At 35.2% G+C, this 22971-nt stretch overlaps 1 protein-coding gene across 1 annotated transcript; it reads right to left on the reverse strand.

Moving 5' to 3' along the window:
* Window positions 1-14058: 14058 nt before the first annotated feature.
* LOC131946113 (uncharacterized) lies at window positions 14059-21604 on the reverse strand. Its single transcript, XM_059306756.1, has 7 exons — window positions 21579-21604; window positions 21068-21166; window positions 20762-20891; window positions 19272-19403; window positions 18976-19115; window positions 17758-17812; window positions 14059-14987 (listed from the first exon to the last, which is right to left on the reverse strand). Exons 1-7 carry the CDS (start codon window positions 21585-21587, stop codon window positions 14599-14601), a joined length of 954 nt encoding a protein of 317 aa, XP_059162739.1. The 5' UTR covers window positions 21588-21604; the 3' UTR covers window positions 14059-14598.
* Between the last annotated feature and the right edge of the window lie 1367 nt (window positions 21605-22971).

The following is a 22971-nucleotide window of genomic DNA, read 5'->3' on the forward strand; positions in this document are numbered from 1 at the left end:
TAATTCAACATTAAAAGAAATTCATAATCGCTCACATTTTTTATCAAGCCAATAACAGGCTCCATCAATTGAATTGGTTCTTCCAAATATTTCATCTGTTCTCTAACAACCTTCAGCTGAATTCTGGGACGCATCTAAATAAAAGAAATTATATTTTGTGTCTTTAACAAATCACCTCTTTTCTTCATTTAGAGCTTTGAGGTGTTTTTCTTTCGCTTCCAGGTGTCACATGCGCTTTAAATATAATAACTATAGTACATAACCTTTTATTTGATAATAAAGTGAGCATGTTTACGTGTCTTGAATTTCCCTAATGTTTTTTTTACGTTTTAAAAAAAAATGGAGAAAAAGAATCGTAAAACGTTTTTTTTTAAACTAATATTTTTAAACTCAAAATTCATCTATAAAAGTGTAAATAAAGCTTGCATATTAAAATTAACTAGCATATAAAACGCACCAAGTATAATTAAATAAAATAACACATTTAGTTTAAAGATAATTTTTAAAAAATTCTTAAAACATTTTTAGTTTCATTAGCGTTTTATGTTATCTTCTCATCTTTTTAGCCGTTCGTACCAAAGACACATGGGGTAGAAGCTGTAGAGTTCATCTGCTTCAGAGACCTCGGCATATAAATGGATAGTGTGGTCAGCAGTATGACCAGCCGCTTTTGTTTCCCTAACGCGAGTTAGGTACCCACCGCAGCTGGGTGGACTAGAGATACTGTACTGACTTAAGCCCGGATTTGAACTCGATTCTAGCTTTCTATCGCACTCAACTGCTAGGCCAAACCGTCCGATGTTATCTGTTACCATCTAGAATCAGTTCTAGTAATTCTTTGGGGATAATTATAATATGAAATAATAATAACTAATTACATTGCAAAAATGATTGTTCCGGCAAAAAAATTAATATATATATATATATATATATATATATGTGTATATATATATATATATATATATATATATATATATATATATATATATATATATATATATATATATATATATATATATATATATATATATATATATATATATAAAATTAAATTCGTCTACTTATAATACTGTTATAAAAAATAATACCAACATCAGTTTACCAATGTCCATGATTTGACAATTTAGACTTCGAAAGTACTTAAACACTTCACATATGTTTATGGTGATAAAACAAAATATATAGATGTTTTTGTTTTTGAAAATGTAAAGAACATTTTTCAACCAGCCGATATTGTAAAAACTTATAATAACAGCAACCAAAAAAGACGACTGTGTCCTTCCTACACGATTTCAACAGTTGATGTTTTATTGTGAATGAAATTCAAATTCAAATTTATTCAAATTTATTCAAAAAACGGTTACAATTGTAGGCACGGAGGCCTTTTTTCACATTGGCCGTTTAAACAAATAAAACAAATCAATAACACATAGCAGTAACAGCACTAAAAATGTGGAATAAAGAAATAATGTTACATAGTTATAATACAAAATGAGATAAAAAATAGAATATAATAGATGAATGAGAAATGATACAATGAGTCAGTTAGAGATGTCATTAAATAATTGTAGTTTTAGTTTAGATTTGAATACATTTTCAGATCTAGATAGCTTTATTTTATTAGGAAGATTGTTCCACAAATTAGAACCATAGTAGGCGAAGCTATGTTTTTGGAAAAAAGTTGTATATGGGAATGGTAAATTAAGACGACGATTTAATTTTATGTTAAAAGAAAATAGGTCTGATAAGTAAGAGGGGGCTGTTTCGTGGAATATTTTATATAATTGATTTAGTATATATTATCTTTTTATTTAATGGAAGTATTTTAGTTGTAAGAAAAGAATCCTGACTACTAGACAAGCCAGTAACCAGTTTGATAGCTCTTTTTTTGTAAAGATAGAAGAGGACGCTCCTTAGTTATAAAGCTGCCGCTCCACACTACAGAAGCATAATCCAACCTAGATTGAATAAAAGCTTCATAAAAAACTAGCCTGCTCCTAAGTTCTTTATCCTTGCTAATTGAAACGTCTTCTTTAATAAGGACAATCTTAGAAAATGAATATGATCGGACCAAGTGAGGTTGTGATCTATAACCAATCCTAGGCATTTGTAACTATATACCTGTTCAATGTTTGTATTGTCTATAGTAATGCGTAATGCGGTGGATGGAAGACGAAGGCGTTTCTGATGAGTTGTAATAAAAATTGACTTGGTTTTATCGGGGTGAAGTTTCATTTTTGTTAAAATTTGTCCAAGTAGCAAGCTGATTGGCAAACGTTTGAAGTTTGTAACTGAGTGACTCAGCACTGTCTGCAAAGACATGTAAAGAAGTATCATCAGCGAACATCTCGCACTGACCAGCGTCAATGTGTAATGGAAGATCATTAATGTATAAAGAAAAAGTAAAGAACCTAAGATTGAGCCCTGTGGAACCCCTATATTGACATATTTCTGTGAAGAGATGGTATTAAGGTGAAACACGCGTTGAGATCGGTTAGATAAAAAGGAGTGAAGTAACCTAACTGTAAAGTCGTGGAATTTGCAATTCTTTCATCATTCTATAGCGTGGGGGAGCCTAACGGCAGCCATTTTAATAAAACCACAGGAAAACTTGTAGCACCAGATGATGGTTTCTATCTTGTGATTGTAACGCTGCAGGAATGTGAGGATAAACTGATTAAAATATTTGTGTACAGGGATGACGCATTTTGTAAGAGCTTTCATGTTAACTCAGCCAACACATCTGCCGCTGGATCAACTGTTATTAAAATGAAGAAAGGTCATGAACTTTACTTTAAAGTTGACTATGCTGATGATGGAGCCAAGCTACAAGGAGGAAGTGGCTTTACTATACTTAGATTGTAAATTTAATCATGCTTATGAAATAAGTAGTTTATCATATATTCCACGTTACAACATTTTCGATTGTTTTTATTATCCAATGTGCATATATTGTGTGCATGTGCATATAGTTTCAATAAGCATGTTTTACTGATTATTGCAGTATTATTTTAGAAAAATATTTGAACACGCTGAATTATCATCTACACTTAATTTTTTTTTAACAAATGGTTTGATTTCTTTTTCGGTTGCATTTTAAAATACATCCAATTAAACATTCAAAGAGTTTGTGTTTGAGTGTTCTAACATTAATTAATTTTAAGACAATATAAAGTAGCTATGCTTCGCAGGTGCTTTGACCATAGGGGCTTTGACCAGAGGGGCTTTGACTATAGGGTTTTTCACCACAGCGGAGCTTTGACCATAGGGTCTTTGACCATAGGGGGTTTGACCACTGGTGTTTTCTCAGTAGAGGGTGTTTGATCAACGGATGTATGATCACAAACGCTGTGTCCGCCGTTAACCACAGGTGATTTGTCCATGTAGGGTCTTTGTTCACCGCTTTTGTTTTGTTCATTTTTTCTTGAAATTATTTTTAAATAATTAAATACGAGATATCGGTATAATTGTATCATTAAAGTGCATTAGCTCAACTATCTAGTCTGTGATAAGTCAGATGTATAAAGTTAATCTAACACTAACTTTAGGTTTGCTAAATGTAAACTTACATCTGACTGAATAATCTTAAGTTCTAAGATGTTTGACACTTACATTTATTCAATCTAGTTCCAATATAATAAATGTGACTCCACTTAAAAGAAAAAAACAAAGTGTGAAGTCGTGAACACAAGTTGCAGCTACCACTTAGTGATGCCTGTTTTATGTGTACTTTGTACTGATCCGTTCTTTAGCTTAATTTCAAACCATTTATCTTTGTTTAATACAACATGTAGCATCATATCGTGTTATCATGCAATCATTGAATTGTTTTATCACTTATATCTGTTCTAGTTAAGTTATGATCAAATCAAACAGTACATGACTGCTGATAGACTTTTATAAACTAAATTGTATGTCTGTCAGTGATACATTTCTCTGCAATACACAAAGTCAGCATAGAGTAAATAACAAGCAAATAAAATGGGTGAAATATAAACCTCGGATCTCGGCCTTTTAAAATCTCAGTGGACGCCCATGTTTATGACGAACCATTGATATGAAAATGATAAGTGTTCTCTTCACGCTTGTGACCTACTTAGGTCTAGTAATGTTTTATTTCTAGTTTGACATTTGTTATAATACCATATATGGTTTGTGGTGCAACAACCGGTTTTTTTCCGCTGTCTTACCAGAGAGTCTTAGACTCAGAAATTTTCCATCGAGAGATGATTGATTGTTTCAGACCAGATGACCACCTCAACCAATGGTCTTACGATCTGAAGGTGACCTTCCATGTTACCTAAGTCTATAAATAGATCGCCCACAGGTATCTCGAGGCAGTCCATTTTGACCAGTTGAATGTGAGAGAGCATAAGTCCTGAGTGTGCTATGTATTCTTAAGTTGTTTAAGTATCCTAGTATTATATTACTTGTGGCCAAGTGATTCTTGATGCTATAGCAGTGTTGTGTGAACTGTGGCTATTTTTATAAAGTGTTAGAATCTGTGATAGTATTTATTCTTACGCTTTGTAAGTTGGGTTTTGTTATTTCTAAACTAAATATTTTATCGTGTTTAATCTAGTGTTCTGCCACAACTTTGTTCACTTATTAAAAGTTGTATGCAGATTGAATGAGTTGTTAACTTCAATAGTTTCACTAGTTTTCCCTAGACCTCGAAATCGAGCCCTAGTGAGTTGTTGAGTTAGTTTTCATTCATTTAGGCTTTAGGTCATTTGCATATAACCCCAAGAAAGAATCCGGGAGCGTTCACCATCTATCTGGCTGGTAGATAGGTGTCCGTTACAAAGTGGGGGCTCGTCCGGGATGTAACAGTTAAACACTAGGTTTAGTTTGATTTAGTTGTTTATCTATCCAGTGGAGCCGTGTTATTAAAACGCGCTCAAGGCTAGAGTTATCTAGGTCAAAAAGCCAGACGTGTCACGTCCTAGATTTAAGGTCAAGGTCATAACAGAGCGTTGGGCTGTGTTAATTTAGGCTTGTTTTGATTTTGAAGTTAGTTGTAATGGAGTCTTTCTTGTTAAATCCCACAGTTGAGGAGGTGGAGAAGTTGAGTAGGAAAGTTTTGATTAGTGTTGTTAAGGAATTGAAGTTGGATTATTCTGTCACTCAGAAATCAGAGGTGTTAAGAGATAAAATTCTAGTTCATTTTATTAATAAAGGTGTATTTGATGAGAGTTTGTTGGCTGAGGTGATACTCCGTGAGGAGAAACCTCTAGAGAAAGTGGAGTTAGAAGCTAAAATTGCTTTAGAGAAACAGGAGTTAGAGGCTAAAATTACTTTAGATAAGAGGAGGTTGGAATTAGAATTTGGTAAAGTTAGTGGTGATGTCACTTCTCTAATAGACCCTAAAAAGTTGTCGGTGGGGCAAGTGATTGCCAAATTTGGGAAATTAGTTCCTAAATTTGATGAAACAGATTTGGTTGTTTTCTTTAACTCATTTGAGAGTTTAGCGAAGACATGTGAATGGCCCGAAACTTCCATTACTGCTTTATTGAGCACGGTACTTACAGGAAAAGCTGCAAAAACATATCAGGCACTCTCTCACGACGTTCAAAATAACTATAGTTTGGTCAAGACTGCCATTTTGAATTCCTACGAATTGACTCCGGAGGCCTATCGGATAAAATTCCGAGCACTCCGCAAGCTACCCACTCAATCATATGTAGAATTTCTCTTTGAAAAAGAGAAAATTTTCTCATGGTGGCTAAACTCTGAGGAAGTTTCAGAGTTTGAGAAACTAAAATCACTTGTCCTGAGGGAGGAATTCCTAAAGTCCCTGCCTGAAGACATACGACTACACATACTGGATAACAAGATAATCGACATCCAGAAGGCTGCTGAGTCGGCTGACACATATATGTTGGTGCATAAGAAACCACCAGTGTCAGGAAACCGCCTCAACCCCGTGCTTCCCCTTTTTGGCAGCAATCATTCTGTTGGCCAACACTTGAAGGCGTTACAGTCCAGAGAGAAGCCAAGATCAACTCTCAATCGTCGAGCAGTATGTCAGTTCTGCAAGAGACCTGGTCACCATGTTAAGAACTGCTATAAACGTCTTCAATTTAACAGAGAGGTGGTGCGTACCTATGCGCACAATGCTCTCACCCCTCAAGCAGCCAGTTCAAATATGAACTCTAGAATTCTGAGGGACACTAACCCTAAGTGTCCGCAGGAAGGCAGTCAAGTCTCCACACATTATGTTCAGTCACATTTTGACTGTTCACGCCACCATCCAGTTTCTTCCGAGTCTACCGATCTCGAGGGATCGAGAAAGGTTGACTTTTCTTCTTTCATTGCCGAAGCTATCATTAGCAAACCAGGTGATCCGTTGTCTCAGCAGAATATCACCGTCCTAAGAGACACAGGAACGTCACAGTCACTTCTTTTGAAAAGCTCAATGGACATTACACCGGAGACGAACACCGGAAATGTTTCCATTATCCAAGGAGTGGGGGCAGAATCTACTGTCGTCCCTCTACACAAGTTTTCCCTGAAACATCATCTCGTCGAAGGTGAAGTCATTTTAGGAGTGATAGATAGTATTCCTGTCCCAGGAGTACACCTGCTTCTAGGGAATGACCTTGCAGGAAGCAAAGTATACCCCTGTACGGTTCAAAACCCTTTGTCAACAGTTCCAGATAATGATAATGAACTGTATCCTGCATGTGTGGTGACAAGAAGCCAGACCAAACAATTGGCTGACACAGCGCCTGAACCACACCTACCATCATCGTCGGGAAATCCATCTCCCAAACTGGAGTCTATGCTTCCGGAGAACACAAGCCTGAGCTTACCCCTGAGGATATCTCAGGAAGACCTCATTAAAGCTCAATAAGTCGACGCGGAACTCAAAGCAATGGTCGAAAAATCTCTCTCAGCTGACGATGGGGAATATTTCTCCGAGAACGGCCTCTTCTTTCGTCGCTCTGTACCAGTGGATGCCTCACCTGCCGAACCATGGTTGGGTAAAAACCAGCTGTGGGTCCCTCCACCTTATCGGCATGAAATACTGAGACTGGCACATGACCATCCGATGTCAGCGCACCCAGGAGTCACGAAAACAATGGCGAAGATCAAAGAACTGTTCTTTTGGCCCAAAATGAAAAATGATGTGTCGCGTTACTGCAAAAGTTGCACGAACTGTCAGTTGGCCGGGAAGCCAAACCAGAAAATTCCTAAGGCCCCTTTGAGTCCGATTCCTGTATTAGAAGAACCCTTTTCTAAAATCATCATGGACTGTGTAGGTCCCTTGCCTAAAACCAAGGCGGGCAACGAGTACCTACTTACCTTTATGTGTTCAAGTACCCATTTTCCCGAGGCGTTCCCCTTACGGAACATTAAGGCACAGACTGTAGTCAAAGCCATGACCCGGTTCCAGGGGCGTAGCGAGGGGGGGGCGGGGGGTGCGGACCGCACCGGGTGACACCATTTAGGGGGGTGACACCAAGGCAAAAAATAGCAAAATATATAGAGAAAAACTCGAGGGGGGGGTGCAAATCGAAAGTTTGAGGGGGGGGGGTGCAAATCGAAAACTTGAGGGGGGGTGCAAATCGAAAGTTTGAGGGGGGGGGGGGGTGCAAATCGAAAATTTGAGGGGGGGGGGGTGCAAATCGAAAATTTGAAAGTTTGTCCCTGGGAAGGGTCTCTATGCCTCTGGGGGGGGGGGTGACACCAATAAGTGCCGCACCGGGTGACACCCGACCTCGCTACGCCACTGCCCGGTTCTTCACTACCTAGAATCGTTCAAACAGACCAAGGCAGCAACTTCACCAGTCACCATTTTCAGGAAGCGCTAGCCAAGCTAGGCGTTACCCACATCACCAGCTCAGCCTACCACCCTCAGTCTCAAGGCGTACTTGAGAGGTTCCACCAGACCCTAAAAACCATGCTAAGAACATTCGCTAAAAGTAACACCCAATGGGATGAGACTGTTCCATGGATTATTTTCGCCGCTAGAGACTGTGTCCAGGATTCTCTAGGTTACTCTCCTTTCCAGCTTGTGTTTGGACATTCTGTCCGTGGTCCCCTGAAGCTGATCCACGAGCGTTGGACAGGTACCAGTGATCATCCAGTGGAAAACTTTGACGATTTTCACGTTGGACTGAAAGCCGTGTGCGAAATGGCTCACAAGAACTTAAGAAAGGCCCAAGTGAGAATGAAAGGACTGTATGATAAGAGTTCTCGTAAACGAACATTCAATCCAGGCGAGAAAGTTCTTGTGCTCGTGCCTAATCTGAACAATGCGTTATCCTTAAGATATTGTGGACCCTTTACTGTGCATTCAAAATTAAGTGATTTGAACTATGTTGTCAATACGCCAGACAGAAGAAAGAAACAGACAGTGTATCATGTTAACTCACTGAAAAAGTATTATAATAATTGTAACACTTTTCATTCCACAGCTAAAATTACTTTACCTGTATGTTCAAATGTTTCTGATGATGTGATACATGACAAATTGAAACCCCCAAAATTGGTAAATTCTTCCTTTTTAGATCATCTAAATGACCACCTTATGCATTTGTCCACTGAGGAAAGCCATAGATTGTCTCAGTTATTTGAGACATTTCCCTCTATTTTTGGGGATGTCCCCAAAGAAGCGAAGGTACCACCTCATGATGTAGATGTAGGTGATGCAAAACCCGTCAAACAACACCCCTATAGAGTTAACCCGGAAAAAGCTGCTTTGATAAAAGATGAAATTGATTATATGCCCAAGAATGATATCATTGAACCCAGTTTCAGCAATTGGAGTTCCCCCTGCCTTTTAGTCCCGAAAGACGGTGGATCTTTCAGGTGTGACCGACTTTAGGAAGGTCAATGCGCTCACCAAAGCTGATTCCTATCCATTACCTCGAATAGAAGACGTTATTGATAAAGTTGGTCAAGCTAAGATAATTTCCAAAATTGATTTACTGTCAGGATACTGGCAAATCCCCTTATCTGACCGTGCAAAAGAAATATCTGCTTTTGTGACCCCTAATGGTTTTTATAGATACAAACGTATGCCCTTTGGTATGCGAAATGCTGGTCAAACTTTCCAGCGGGTCATTAACTCTGTCATTGCTGACATAGACCAATGTGAGGCCTACATAGATGATATAGTTGTATTTTCTAATACTTTTGAAGAACATATTGTTCAGTTGACTAACCTTTTTAGAAAATTGTCTGAAGTTAATTTTACTGTAAACCTGCATAAAAGTGATTTCTGTAAAGGTTCAATTACCTATTTGGGCTATCAAGTGGGAACGAACCAAGTTAGGCCCATTGAAGCTAAAGTAGATGCTATTGTGAAATTGCCTCCTCCCAAAAATTGTAAAGAAATCAAAAAGTTCCTTGGGATGGCAGGTTACTATAGGCGGTTCTGTCAAAACTTTTCAGCTGTTGCTGAACCTCTTACTCCACTATTGAAAAAGAAGCTTTAGCTTTGGTTTTGTCCTTACAACATTTTGAAGTCTATGTCACTTCTTCAATCAATCCGGTCATAGTATTTTCTTATCATGATCCCCTAAAATTTACCTCTAAGTTAGGACAAAAGAATCACCGAATATTGAGATGGTGTTTATATTTCCAAAATTTTAATCTGGAAATTTCCCACATTAAGGGAACTGATAATGTTGTGGCTGTTTGTCAAGGATGTAAAATCTTATTTCACACATTGATCATGTGACATGTTTTGTGGTTCATTAGGACCATACACAAGTGGTTTGTTTAGGTGACACTCACATGAATGTGAGTGGTATGAGTTTTGAATTTTTTTCAAAATTTCAATCCTGTTGTTAATTTTGTTTATTTTCAGGTGAACCTTAATTAAAGGTGGTTTTTCATTATATGTAATCTTTTATGATAATATGTCTCATATGACTCAGTTGATATTGTAGCTAGTCATTGAAATAAAAGGATTTACCCTGTCGGGTTTACCACTTTTAATATCCACATGGAAATATTGTAATACCCCTTTCTGAGGGATTTTGATGTATAATTATTTTTTGAAAGGGTTACTCCCCTTTCACGAATTGTAAAAGTTTGAGTTACTTCCCTTTTATGTCCAGGGATGTTTTCACCTGGTATTAAGATTTTGGTTGGCTACATTTGTAGAACATTTTTTTTTTATTTTATTGCCAGATTGGTTCCTTAGGTATGTTTTTGTGGAACCTATCTGTCACTTCCAAAAAGGGAGGGGATGTGACCTACTTAGGTCTAGTAATGTTTTATTTCTAGTTTGACATTTGTTATAATACCATATATGGTTTGTGGTGCAACAACCGGTTTTTTTCCGCTGTCTTACTAGAGAGTCTTAGACTCAGAAATTTTCCATCGAGAGATGATTGATTGTTTCAGACCAGATGACCACCTCAACCAATGGTCTTACGATCTGAAGGTGACCTTCCATGTTACCTAAGTCTATAAATAGATCGCCCACGGGTATCTCGAGGCAGTCTATTTTCACCAGTTGAATGTGAGAGAGCATAAGTCCTGAGTGTGCTATGTATTCTTAAGTTGTTTAAGTATCCTAGTATTATATTACTTGTGGCCAAGTAATTCTTGATGCTATAGCAGTGTTGTGTGAACTGTGGCTATTTTTATAAAGTGTTAGAATCTGTGATAGTATTTATTCTTACGCTTTGTAAGTTGGGTTTTGTTATTTCTAAACTAAATATTTTATCGTGTTTAATCTAGTGTTCTGCCACAACTTTGTTCACTTATTAAAAGTTGTATGCAGATTGAATGAGTTGTTAACTTCAATAGTTTCACTAGTTTTCCCTAGACCTCGAAATCGAGCCCTAGTGAGTTGTTGAGTTAGTTTTCATTCATTTAGGCTTTAGGTCATTTGCATATAACCCCAAGAAAGAATCCGGGAGCGTTCACCATCTATCTGGCTGGTAGATAGGTGTCCGTTACACGCTGATCATTTCATGTTTTCACAAACAAGAAATCCACCCACCTTCTTTACATTGTTTGTTAGTTAATGTAGTGCTCGGCACATATTTGCGAGAAAAGAACTTGACATTATATTTCGATATGGTTATTAGATGTTTGCATATTATCTGTCTATAGTGAAGATAGGTTTCGTACACAAACTATTGCTTAAAGCGATACCACTTTAATAAGTTTTCTACAACACATGGAACAGCAATAGATATTAACCAATTTATAATTTGAGCTAACTTTTATTAGACTCACCGTGAATAATACAAAATATATTTGCAATACAAACAGAAATGTTAAACTTGCAAAATACATTTATTTGTATCAAGTATAGAGTAATATCTATGATTGTCAAATTAGTTTTACTGCATCCATTTTTCATTATTTTCTTATTAAGGACTTAATAATACTACAAATATACAGTCTTAATATTATATAAAGTAAAAGTAATGCTAGATAGAGTTATAAAACAGTCATGATATCTTCAGTGTATAAAGTAAATAATCCTAGCGACCCATTAGGCAGACGATGAAGAGTTCATGTATTTCTTGACCTCGGCATATGAACAGAAGTTTTAGTTATTGAGTTAGGTGGACATTAGACCTAAGCCTTTTACTCTACTGCATAGCCACGCCGTTACCTCTTCAGTGTATAAATATAATTATAAGCTCATAGCGAGAATTAACACTTATGATAATATTCAACTGAGATAATATTTTGATTTTAAATTTTTGGTTTAGAAATACACTATATTACTTTCAGCTAAATTCTTAAAATAGTGAAACTGCTTCCTTTTTGCAGAAAAGACCCTGGTCATGATTGTTGAACTTTAAAATATAGTTCTTGACCTTTCTTCATCGGAACTACAGTTGATCCGCAAGCAGAAATATTGTCAGCTTTAGCATAAATAGTTTTATACTTTAATTTTCTAACTTTTTTATGACGTCACACTATGTTGACTCAAGCACATGGACAAAAATTGTGTCTTCATGAATTCAGCCCACTTATAATGATTATTATTACTAAATGAATAGTCAATTTAAGCTACAAAGGTGCTAATAGTTTTATTATTCACTATTTTATGTGTATTAACAGTTTATTTCACATATTAGAATAATTAAAGAAGCTATCTTTGGTTACGTTTGCGACATCAGCAACAAGACATACAATTGTACTTGGGTGCCAAGCAAGTGCACAGGAAAGTGATGCTTCGCCTAGCTAGTGAAATCGTATATTATGCTTTAATACAATTGGTTTTTATTCTAAGATTTATAATGATTTATCTACTTACCATTCCGATATAAATCATCCCCATTTATCTTGGCAAAGAAGCGACGCACCCCTACCAATTTTTTTTCTTATTTTATCGTTACACAATACGCTTTGTTTCTTTTCTAAATGTTATAACAGTCATCTACCAGTCCAGGATAAATCAGTCCGATTTAAGCCGACAGAATTGCACACCCCCCCTCCCATCTTGATGGTAAACGATCTTTCCAGGTCTCTGGTTCTTAAGAGTGTACTTCACATTTACCCAATCAATGTAGAAAGCATTTGAATAAAGAATTGTACTCGTTTAATTTCTTAACTTTAATCTTTTACAATTCAAAACTTCAGCTTATTAAAACTGACGTTTACCGCTTTTTGTGCTTCCCTCCTGTCGGCAGGGGACGACCCCACCCGCTGCCCCTCTACATCAACTAGACCCATGGGTAGCCTACACTAAAGTAGACAGGTCCATGCTACTTCACTGATAGTAATTAGATAGCTGAAGACTTGTTTTGTATTAAGATAGTATACTAGTACAGAAAGCTAACCAAACACTTGCGAAAATATTAAAAACCACCAAACAGCCACATCAAATAAAGCAATCATATTTAACTTAATTAACACGACTAGACAAAGAGCAGAAGACGAAAACAGACTAATAGCAAGGACTATTTATTGATCGACTATATTGGAATATAGAATAATAAATAGAAGGACGCAGTATCAGCTGTTGTTCTCCATCTAATCCATCTTATTTATCCAGTTCATGTTATCCATACAGTCCACATTATTCATACAGTCCATGTGTTCAGGATAAACAAATTAATACACATATAAAACAAAATACCACGTGATCAGTGTCGTCACACTAAAAAAAGGCTGTAGACTTGATTTCACTTCAGCTGACCTAACTGTAGCGAACAGATGTACATTTTAACGCGAATCATCTCCTTAACGGTCTTGAGAGTTGTTTGATGTGCGAAAACACGTAAGCTCTAATTATTTATTTCACATTAAAAAAAGAAATAAAACTCGATTAGCCTTGTTTAAGTTACGTAAAAATTACATTCTTCACTAAACCTTAACCCAACTAAATAAACTAAACATTTTTTTTAAATCCTTAATTAAACCCAGACCCCCCTCTACGCACACAATATATCTCCTTATTTACTGTATGTCTTTATATTTAAGGCGCGTTAAGTTGTTTTAACTTTTTAAAAGGCTTATTATTTCTTTACTCTGATGTTAATATTAAACATTCTGCCTGCCTAATGTTTCTTCCTTTTAATAAGCTTGTGTAACATTGGCGGTGCTATGTGTATAATTTAGATAAATAAATGGAAAGAGTCAAGATATTAGTTGATTAACGGTTGTGTTAGGATCAACACAGCTATATGTCTCTTAGTAACAGAGTAGCATATCCAACATGCATAATATATATATATATATATATATATATATATATATATATATATATATATATATATTTTCAGACTTATGTATAGTCTATTTATGTGAGCGTGTGTTTGCGTAGGTGTTAGTTAACATACACTGTTACTGACTAGAATCACAAGAGCGGTTTTTGTTTCGAGAATAACTGTAATTTATTTATTTTTTTACCTTGAAACAAAACAAAAGTTATTGTCAGTATCTTTCAAAATATTTACAAATTCATATCATGAATTAATTTTTTAAAATATATCTCACACATATTTAAGTTACCAAGTGAACTTATTCCAATTTTTTAATAGTTCATTTTGTTTGTCCAAAAATGCGGATTTCAATTTCAAAATTTACACACAAAAACTGGGGTTTTGTTTTTAACAAATACAATGATACACATATACATAGAAACAAAAGACTTTTAAAAACTGATGTATCTCATATGTTTATTAGGGGTCCAAAATCAAACAACTGCTGCCTTGTAGTTTGTTCTTGGTTGGACAAAGGCTATGGAAGCAAACCCAAAAAGAAAAGCAGGCTGAAATCGGAGTCAATGGCCTCAATGGCGCATAACCCATTTACACGTAATCCTTAATTGTGATGGAAACATGGTCGAGTCGGAAAAGCTCATGGTTGATAAATTCGAAAAAAGTCTCGAGTTCAAACCCTCTGGCAGATAAATCTCGATCCCTCCCAACACTAAAAATTAAGAACGAAGAAGAAGAAGAAAGATATGTTTATTGTGGTCACGTACAATATATTGATTGGTGATCACATTGAAAAAGTTAGAACTGTATAATGATGACTAAAAACAACAACATACAAACCATTAAATGTTTATGTACATGTAGTAAGTTGTTAGCGTGTGCTTAACATGTTGGTTACAAGTTTTACTGTTTTGAGAATTTACCATCAACCATGTTTTGTGTTGTACTTCTATAAACTAACGATAGTAAAACTACTGTAGCAGGATAACTTTGCGCCTTGATCTGATTGAATCACTTTAAAGTAAAGTTCTTGACCTTTCTTCATGTCAACAACCACTGACCCAGCAGCACTAGTGGCGGCACATTTCACTTCTATAGCCGTACAGCACCTGCCTCCAGCCATCACACCAACTCCAATCTGTTTATCTTCCCTTTCATTTAGACTGACACAGACAAGATATAAACCATCATGGGGTGATACAAATGTTCCTGTTGTTTGATTAAAATGTTGACCGTTATATTCACGTACATCCCAGAATCTTGAAATAATTAATCCAACACTGACGGGTGCGAGATCAAGCGCCACATGACAAGCATATCTGTGACCTACACGTGACTCTGTTGATTAGAAAACATATGATTAATTTTACGAATGTTCTGACTACTTGATCCATAATATTTGTAAATTGTCGTTTCATTAGTTTATGTTATCATCTCATTATATGTGTTTTGTAAAACATAAACTGTATATAAGAATCTATAATGTTTACATAACTTTGTCCAAGACCATAAATTGAAACACTAGATCACTAGTTTAGTACGGTCCTTAGTTTGTGTGGTGTTAGTTTATCGTTTCCCACGTATTGACCTTACCAGTTTAGCAGGTCAATTAAAACGTCACAAAACGTACAACAAATGTTTAATACGTTATGCTAAAACCGGGTGTACGACAAATTCCCGAAATACACTTGCGCGAATGCCGTTTGCCCCTAGGCCGATTTCCGAATGGACACTTTCCCAAATGAACATTTCTTAAATACCAAATAGACATTCTTAATCAATTCAAGTTTGCCTTTAGGATAACACAATTCTTGGCATAAAAACAAATGTGTTTATATTTTTGAAAATGTGTATACTTTTAAGATTTAACATTTAATGTTTGAAAATTGAGATATTGCTGTAAAAAACGTTGTTCTTTAATAATGTAATGCTATGTTGGCTGCGGTGTTTTTATACTCTCTTGATGTAAGTTTTGAAAACCTTGTTTAGCCGACGTGTTGCGGTGGTTTGATAGCGTTTATGACACGGTGTAGTCGGCGCGGCGTCTCGTTACGTTGAACAGAGACGCGTTTGTTTGATTTATTTTGTTATGCTTAACTTGTGTGATGACTATTTCACAATTGAATGAAGCGAGCCTTAGGCAGCGAATTTAAAAACTAAAGGTAGTCAATTATATTTGATCTTCATTTAATGCAGCTTGTTTAGATAATGTGTTGAATCTATTACTTAATACAGAAAGTGAGAATCATTTTAAAAACATCAGATAAGTGAAAATTATGTTTTCGTCTTGTTTTATAGATAGCAAAAGATGTAGGCCCTACACTTTCTATAATATAGGAAATACTAATTAATTCATAATGCATGCTTGAAGATATTAAACAGTATTTTGTTCCCTTTCAATTTGGTAAGACATTTATTTAATTATCAAAATTTCACATTTAAGTTGATTAAGAATGACTATTTGGTCATCTGTAATGTTACCATTTTTCGGGCAAAAGGTCTTCGGGTAAGTGGCTTTTGGGAATTTGTCCCATTCGGGCAAGTGTCCGTTCAGGCATTTGTCCCATTCGGGCAAGTATCAATTCGGGCATTTGTCGCATTCGGCAATTGACCATTCGGGCAGTTTAATTGTATATGGATTATCTATTGAAACAAGAATTACTAGAGCTAAAATTGTTCTGTTGTACTTAATAATGACCGATAACAAGATCTGCATAGTCTACCTTTAGTATTTTTCATTTCAGGTTAAAGTCAATTAATGAGAGAATAAAATGTGACCATCACGAACGAACATCACGTTATGGTCTGTCTGACTAACGAACATCGCTTTATGATCTGTCTGGCTAACAAACATCACGTTATGGTCTGTCTGGCTAACGAACATCACGTTATGGTCTGTCTGGCTAACGAACATCACGTTATGGTCTGTCTGACTAACATCACGTTATGGTCTGTCTGACTAACATCACGTTATGATCTGTCTATCTAACGAACATCACGTTATGGTCTGTCTGGCTAACGAACATCACGTTATGGTCTGTCTGACTAACATCACGTTATGGTCTGTCTGACTAACATCACGTTAAGATCTGTCTATCTAACGAACATCACGTTATGGTCTGTCTGGCTAACGAACATCACGTTATGGTCTGTCTGGCTAACTAACATCACGTTATGGTCTGTCTGACTAACATCACGTTATGGTCTGTCTGGCTAACGAACATCACGTTATGGTCTGTCTGGCTAACGAACATCACGTTATGGTCTGTCTGGCTAACGAACATCACGTTATATTCTGTCTGGCTAACGAACAACACGTTATGGTCTGTCTGGCTAACGAACATCACGTTATGGTCTGTCTGGATAACGAACATCACGTTATGGTCTGTCTGGCTAACGAACATCACGTTATGGTCTGTCTGGCTAACGAACATCACGTTATGGTCTGTCTGGCTAACGAACATCACGTTATGGTCTGTCTGGATAACGAACATCACGTTATGGTCTGGCTGGTTAACGAACATCACGTTATGGTCTGTCTGGCTAACATATCGTTATGGTCTGTCTGGCTAACGAACATCACGTTATGGTCTGTCTGGTTACGAACATCACGTTATGGTATGTCTGGTTAACGAACATCACGTTATGGTCTGTCTGGCTAACAATATCACGTTATGGTCTGTCTGGCTAACGAACATCACGTTATGTTCTGTCTGGCTAACATCACGTTATGGTCTGTCTGGCTAACATCACGCTATGGTCTGTCTGGCTAACGAACATCACGTTATCGTATGTCTGGCTATCAAACATCACGTTATGGTTTGTGTGGCTAACGAACATCACGTTATGGTCTTTTCGTGAAAGAGAATGGCCAATATTTGCAAGTCGGGAGGGTGTTGAAAAGGAGAGAAAGGAGAGATATTGAACAGAGGTAAGCAAAAGTTTTAATTTGAATACAGATCGGTTAGCATCGTTTAGTGTACGTCATAATATTAGTTGCGTAACATTATCACCACTAATAAGTATATTTACCGTTAAATCATTATTGTTTTAAGATAATTCTTTATTTAGTTTCATTTTTTGATTTTGTTTTTCAAAGCACACTTACCGATCAGATGAACTTCTTTGGACAACTTTGAAATAGTATTTTCAATATTGTCAATCTAAATAAAAACAAAATATAAATTATATAAATGAAACAATCGCATAGTTACGTTTAACTTCAATAGCTCTACTGACAATAATTGGAAATGGCAACTTGTAAGAATAAAAAATAATTTAAAGATGTTTATAAATATAAATTAATTAACGAAATCAGGGGGTATTAATTGGATTAATAACAAGGTGTTAATAATTAATGCGTTGCAGTTTTATTTTTCTGTTTTTATTACACAAATTTCTTCTTTATTCTTTCTTCTCTAGTTTTCAAGTTCTGGTTTAATATTTGAATGAGTTTGTCAATAGGCATCAATCTTTGTTGCAGGAGTTTGTACATCACACTGTGCTAAATGGATTATTTTTAATTTGACTATTTCTATTGCATATTAAAATTGCTTAGATTAACTTATGCCTTAAAGTTAGTTTCAAAATCAAAAGTATGACTGGCAAAAAATGTAATCAACCGACTTTTAATTACATGTTACAATTTGGTTATAATATATAGACTTGAAAACTTGAAAGTAGGTGTATAAATGTGTGCCTAATTAATTATAAATGTGAATGTTTACCTAGGATGTATCGACCAACGGGTCAGTTGTAGGTTAGATAGATATAGGTTAGAATAATCTAGAATTAGGAGAGAGTGCGTGCGTAAGTTGAGTTTACCCTAATGTATTGTTAACCCCGATGTGTTGATGTATTGTTATCCCAAGGTCGAATGCGGTATAATAGTTGGAGTGAATGGTTGCCAGCGGTTAGTTGGTAGCGATTAGGGCGTGGGATACTCTGTTATGTGAAGAATTGAGTCCAAATAAAATGTATACTATATGTGTAACGAATCGTTGTTGAGTTGAATCGAACCCGGACGTAACACAATATTTTATTAATATATTTTTCAAAAGATATAATCTGATCAGAATGTCTTTTAGTTTCTTGGGTTATACTTTCTGTTTTATCTGTGTGATGATGTATTTCTTTGTGTAAGTTGTTTTTATATTCTTTCATATCTAGAGACAGTTTCTCTAGTGTTTTGTTTGACTTGGTTTCTTTTTTTTTTTAAACTTTCAATTTCTTCGTTCAGCCCCTTTACTTTGTTATCGTTTTCAATCATTTGTTTTATGTGGTTTTTAAAAGTCTGTTTTTTTTTCGTTAGTTGTTTCATGTTTACCCCCATGTCACTCTGTTCTGTTACAAAGTTGTCTCTCCATTGTTTTATTTCTGATATGTCATCTGTAGACTTGTCATTAGCGTCTTGTAGAGAAGATATGGCTGTCTCTATCTGCTCAAGTCGACTTAATATTTCTGTGGCTGTATAAAATTAAGTCAATCGCAATAGTAATAAAGTTTGAAAATCATTATAATATGCTACATTTCCTTTAAGAAAATATATTTGAATCATTCACCTTGAAAATATTTTTTTAACTTAATTTTTTTTTTTTTGTAAAAATATGTGTGCATAGATACCTGATGGTTTATAAGGCTCGTTAAGGACTTGATCTGTTGACTGTCTACGGCCACATTTTTCTGTTGTTGTTGTTTGTGAGGTAGACTGAGATGAAAATGACCTTCCATTCTCAACAATGTCTTTATTTTCGTCTTGTAATTTTCAGAGAACATAAATTAATTTAAATATGTGTAATAATAATTCAGTTGTAGTTTTACATAATATTGAATATTTATTAATGCAAGTTTGTGTGTTAATTTTTGTATGTAAAATACTTTCTTTAGAATTGATATAAATGATAAATGTTATTTGATAATATGAATCTAATATATAAAGCTCAGTTCTGTATGTAATGAATATATTTGTCGTTGGTCTTGGATGAATTTAAGTGTTAGAAAATTATCGTGCGCATTTGTCTAAATTTATGAGCTAAAAAATTACTATTGAAAGTGTTGGGAAATAATTTTCATTTTTCAAATTATAGTAATAATTGTCGGCATGTTCATTAAACACAAGTTTAAAAAAAATATAATCTTTTACAAAAATTCTAATTATGTCTTTATTTAGTCCTATAGCACTTACTTCCCTTTGATAAATTAGGAAAACACAATTACTTCCCTTTATAAAACCATTGCATTTTGTTGAAAATAATTTACTTTTTAATTACTTTGTTTTGGTGTTGGGAAAAAAAATTACATAATTAGCGGGGATTGATCAAGTGCAAATGTTGTAGGTATTTTACGGATAAGCTTGGAGTATTATAATTGTTCATCAAATTGAAACAGGCGCGTTCGTTTAAGTGAGTGCAAAAGACTATGAATAAGTTGGGGTACTATAGTCGTTCATTAAGCTAAAACAGGTGATTCCGCCCCGGGCGTTTATGTTCGCGTTAGTGTTTTCTTTGTGTTTAGGTGGGTTTGCGTTAGTGGTTGCGTTTTGATTTGGTTCGTTTTTGTTCTTTCTTTTTTCGTTTTTGTTTGTGTTTTTTTTGTTTGGGTTTATATTTGTGTTTTTGGTTGGTTTTGCGTTTGGATTTGGTTTGTTTTCGTTTGCTTTTTCGTTGTTTTTTTTTTGTTGTTGGTATTGGTGTTTGTGGTTGGGTTTGTTGTTAGGTTTTTGTTTTCGTTTTCTTTTTTGTTTGTTTTTTCTTTGTGTTTGTATTGGTGTTTGTGGTTGTGGTTGGGTTTGTTGTTAGGTTTTTGTTTTCGTTGTATTTGTAATTGTAATTGTGTTAGCGTTATGTTTGCGTTTTGTTGTTTTGGTTGGTTGTGGTTTGGGTGGGCAATGCCGGGTTTATGATGATTACTAAACACACAGGTAATGGTCTTTAACAGAAAGGTTTTTCACAGAAGCCAGAGCAGGGCCTGGCCGGGACGGCTAGTATATATTAATTTTAAATAAATACAAAACATATTTAATTGTCCAGTTTTTACTTTATTATTTGTATTAAATTATTGAGATTTAACAGATTATCAATTAAAATAAAAGAGACATATTTTAAAATATTTACCTAAGATATGAGCCGCTACATTCAACAAGGCCAAGGTAGCTGATTCAAGTTCTTGACATAGATCACAGTATGTCAAAGATTCGTTGTCACTTTTATCTTCTAACCAAGTCTTACTTTTGTCTACAGCCTGCTGACATAAAACATTATGTCTTAGCGTTTAAATGTGTGTCAGTATGTTATTTGAAAAAATTGTTTTCTTTAATGTTTTTAGTTTTTAAATACTATACTCTATCTTTATCTACAACATGCTCAATATAAAAAGCACAAAGTCAATGATGAATGCAGGTAGAGACAATAACCACTTACAGCTTGCAAAGCTTCAACCACAGGTTTAATGACGTGTATCTTTTCTTCTAAATAGTTCATGTGCTCTGTAACATATTTGACTTGCACTCTAGGACGCATCTGAATTAAACAGAAATTCACATACTATAACGCATTTTTAATGACGTTTTAAAATAACGAATCTTTTCTCGACATCGAATAATCAAAGACTTGATTTTTTTATATAAACATTACTTAACAGGAATGAATTTCAGAGCATTTAAAGGGCATTAACTCAAGTTTGTAGTCTTGTGATTGGTCAGTTGTCTAACCTGTTAGGCTTGTAAAAATGAAGTTGATGGAAATTATGCTGCTGTGTAAAGCATGGATTTTACATAAACGTGACTATTTTAAAATATAAACTCACTTTTGACAAAAGAATAAAACAAAGTGTTCAGTTATATAGCCTTTGTTTTAGACACTCTAGTTCCAGTAGTAGCAAACTGTCGCTCTGCTTCAATAAACAATGTATCACGTCAATAACACAAGTTACCTCTTTCATGTAGTTATGTCTGAGTTGTATGTGTACTTTGTACTGACCCGTTCTTTGGCTTAATTTCCTGTCATTTATCTTCTCGATAAGCATTTGACACATTTTATTAGCGTTATCAACCATTTTAAACATAAAATGACTTTATCATCTATATCTACTGTGTGAAGGTATGATCAGTACATGGCGAGTAGGCCTATGTGCTAGCTGATCGTGTATGTGTAGGTGCCTGTACCCTACAATAGGTAGAACATCAGCCATTCACTAATTTATATAAACAATTTCGTCAGTGTAGAGTAAATAGTTGCATTAACGATCTGTAAAATTTCACAGGCAAACTGTAAAAACAATTGTGTATTTAAAGTGACTTAATACAAGTTAGGATATTAAAAACCTGATTTTCTCATCACATGTTGTTTCAAATGTTGATATGCAGGTCCTTAAATGTATGAATTTGCTATTTCAATATACTTCTTAATTTAATACCTCTTAAAAAGCAACAACAAGAAAACAAACATACACGTTTATTCTATTTAAAAATGTTCCAATAAAATAAATGTTTATCAAACAATAACTAAAATCATTGGTAATTTATACTCTGATGTATGCATTGTAAAATGATTTAGTATATATGTTTGTTTTTTTAAAGCAAATTGCTAAGATATTTTACTTATCTCTAAATAATGTTTTTTCTCCAAAAGCTAAATGAATATTAAAATGTAATGTCAAATTACAACGTCATCCGGTCTTGCATCAATTTGGTGCAGGACTAAGTAGCAGCTACTCCCGACGTGTGCGAAAGTTACCTTAAAGTAAGTTATTAAGGGCATCAGTTAGTATCCCTGACCCTCTGTGCAGGACGCCACTCAACAGATGCCTGGTGCTGAGATAGTCGCTGGGGAACACTGGGAGCCCGATCACACCCTTTTCTCTGTAGTTTTCTTGTACTGGGCGTGTTGTAAAACAAAATATCACATCCACCAGTTCCCAACCGACAGTACATTTATTGGTTTACATTATTTTATTATAACTAAAGTCGTCTGTTTAGTGTCACGTATACTTTAGGCTACATGCAGAGGTATCAATAAATGTATTTTTTAAAAATGTTTTAAAAATGACCATTTATCACACACACACAAGCCGCCTATTCTCCCCCACACCTTGACCACACAACAACGACAAGCCACACTGATACACGTGTGGACTCACACATGATTAAAGGTGAAATCACTAATATCTACTATCAACAGGGGCCCGAGTATATAAGCCTTACATGTGTGACATCTACATAGACAACACACCGGTAACTGCTGGATCAATTCTTTCTACTTTTCAACTTGTGTGGGAACCTAACGGCAGTCAATTTAATCAGACAACAGGAAAACTTGTAGCACCA

The sequence above is a fragment of the Physella acuta genome, unplaced genomic scaffold (assembly GCF_028476545.2).
Source record: "Physella acuta isolate Inbredline_101_S28 unplaced genomic scaffold, ASM2847654v3 ptg000544l, whole genome shotgun sequence".
Classification (NCBI taxonomy): Eukaryota; Metazoa; Mollusca; class Gastropoda; family Physidae; genus Physella; species Physella acuta.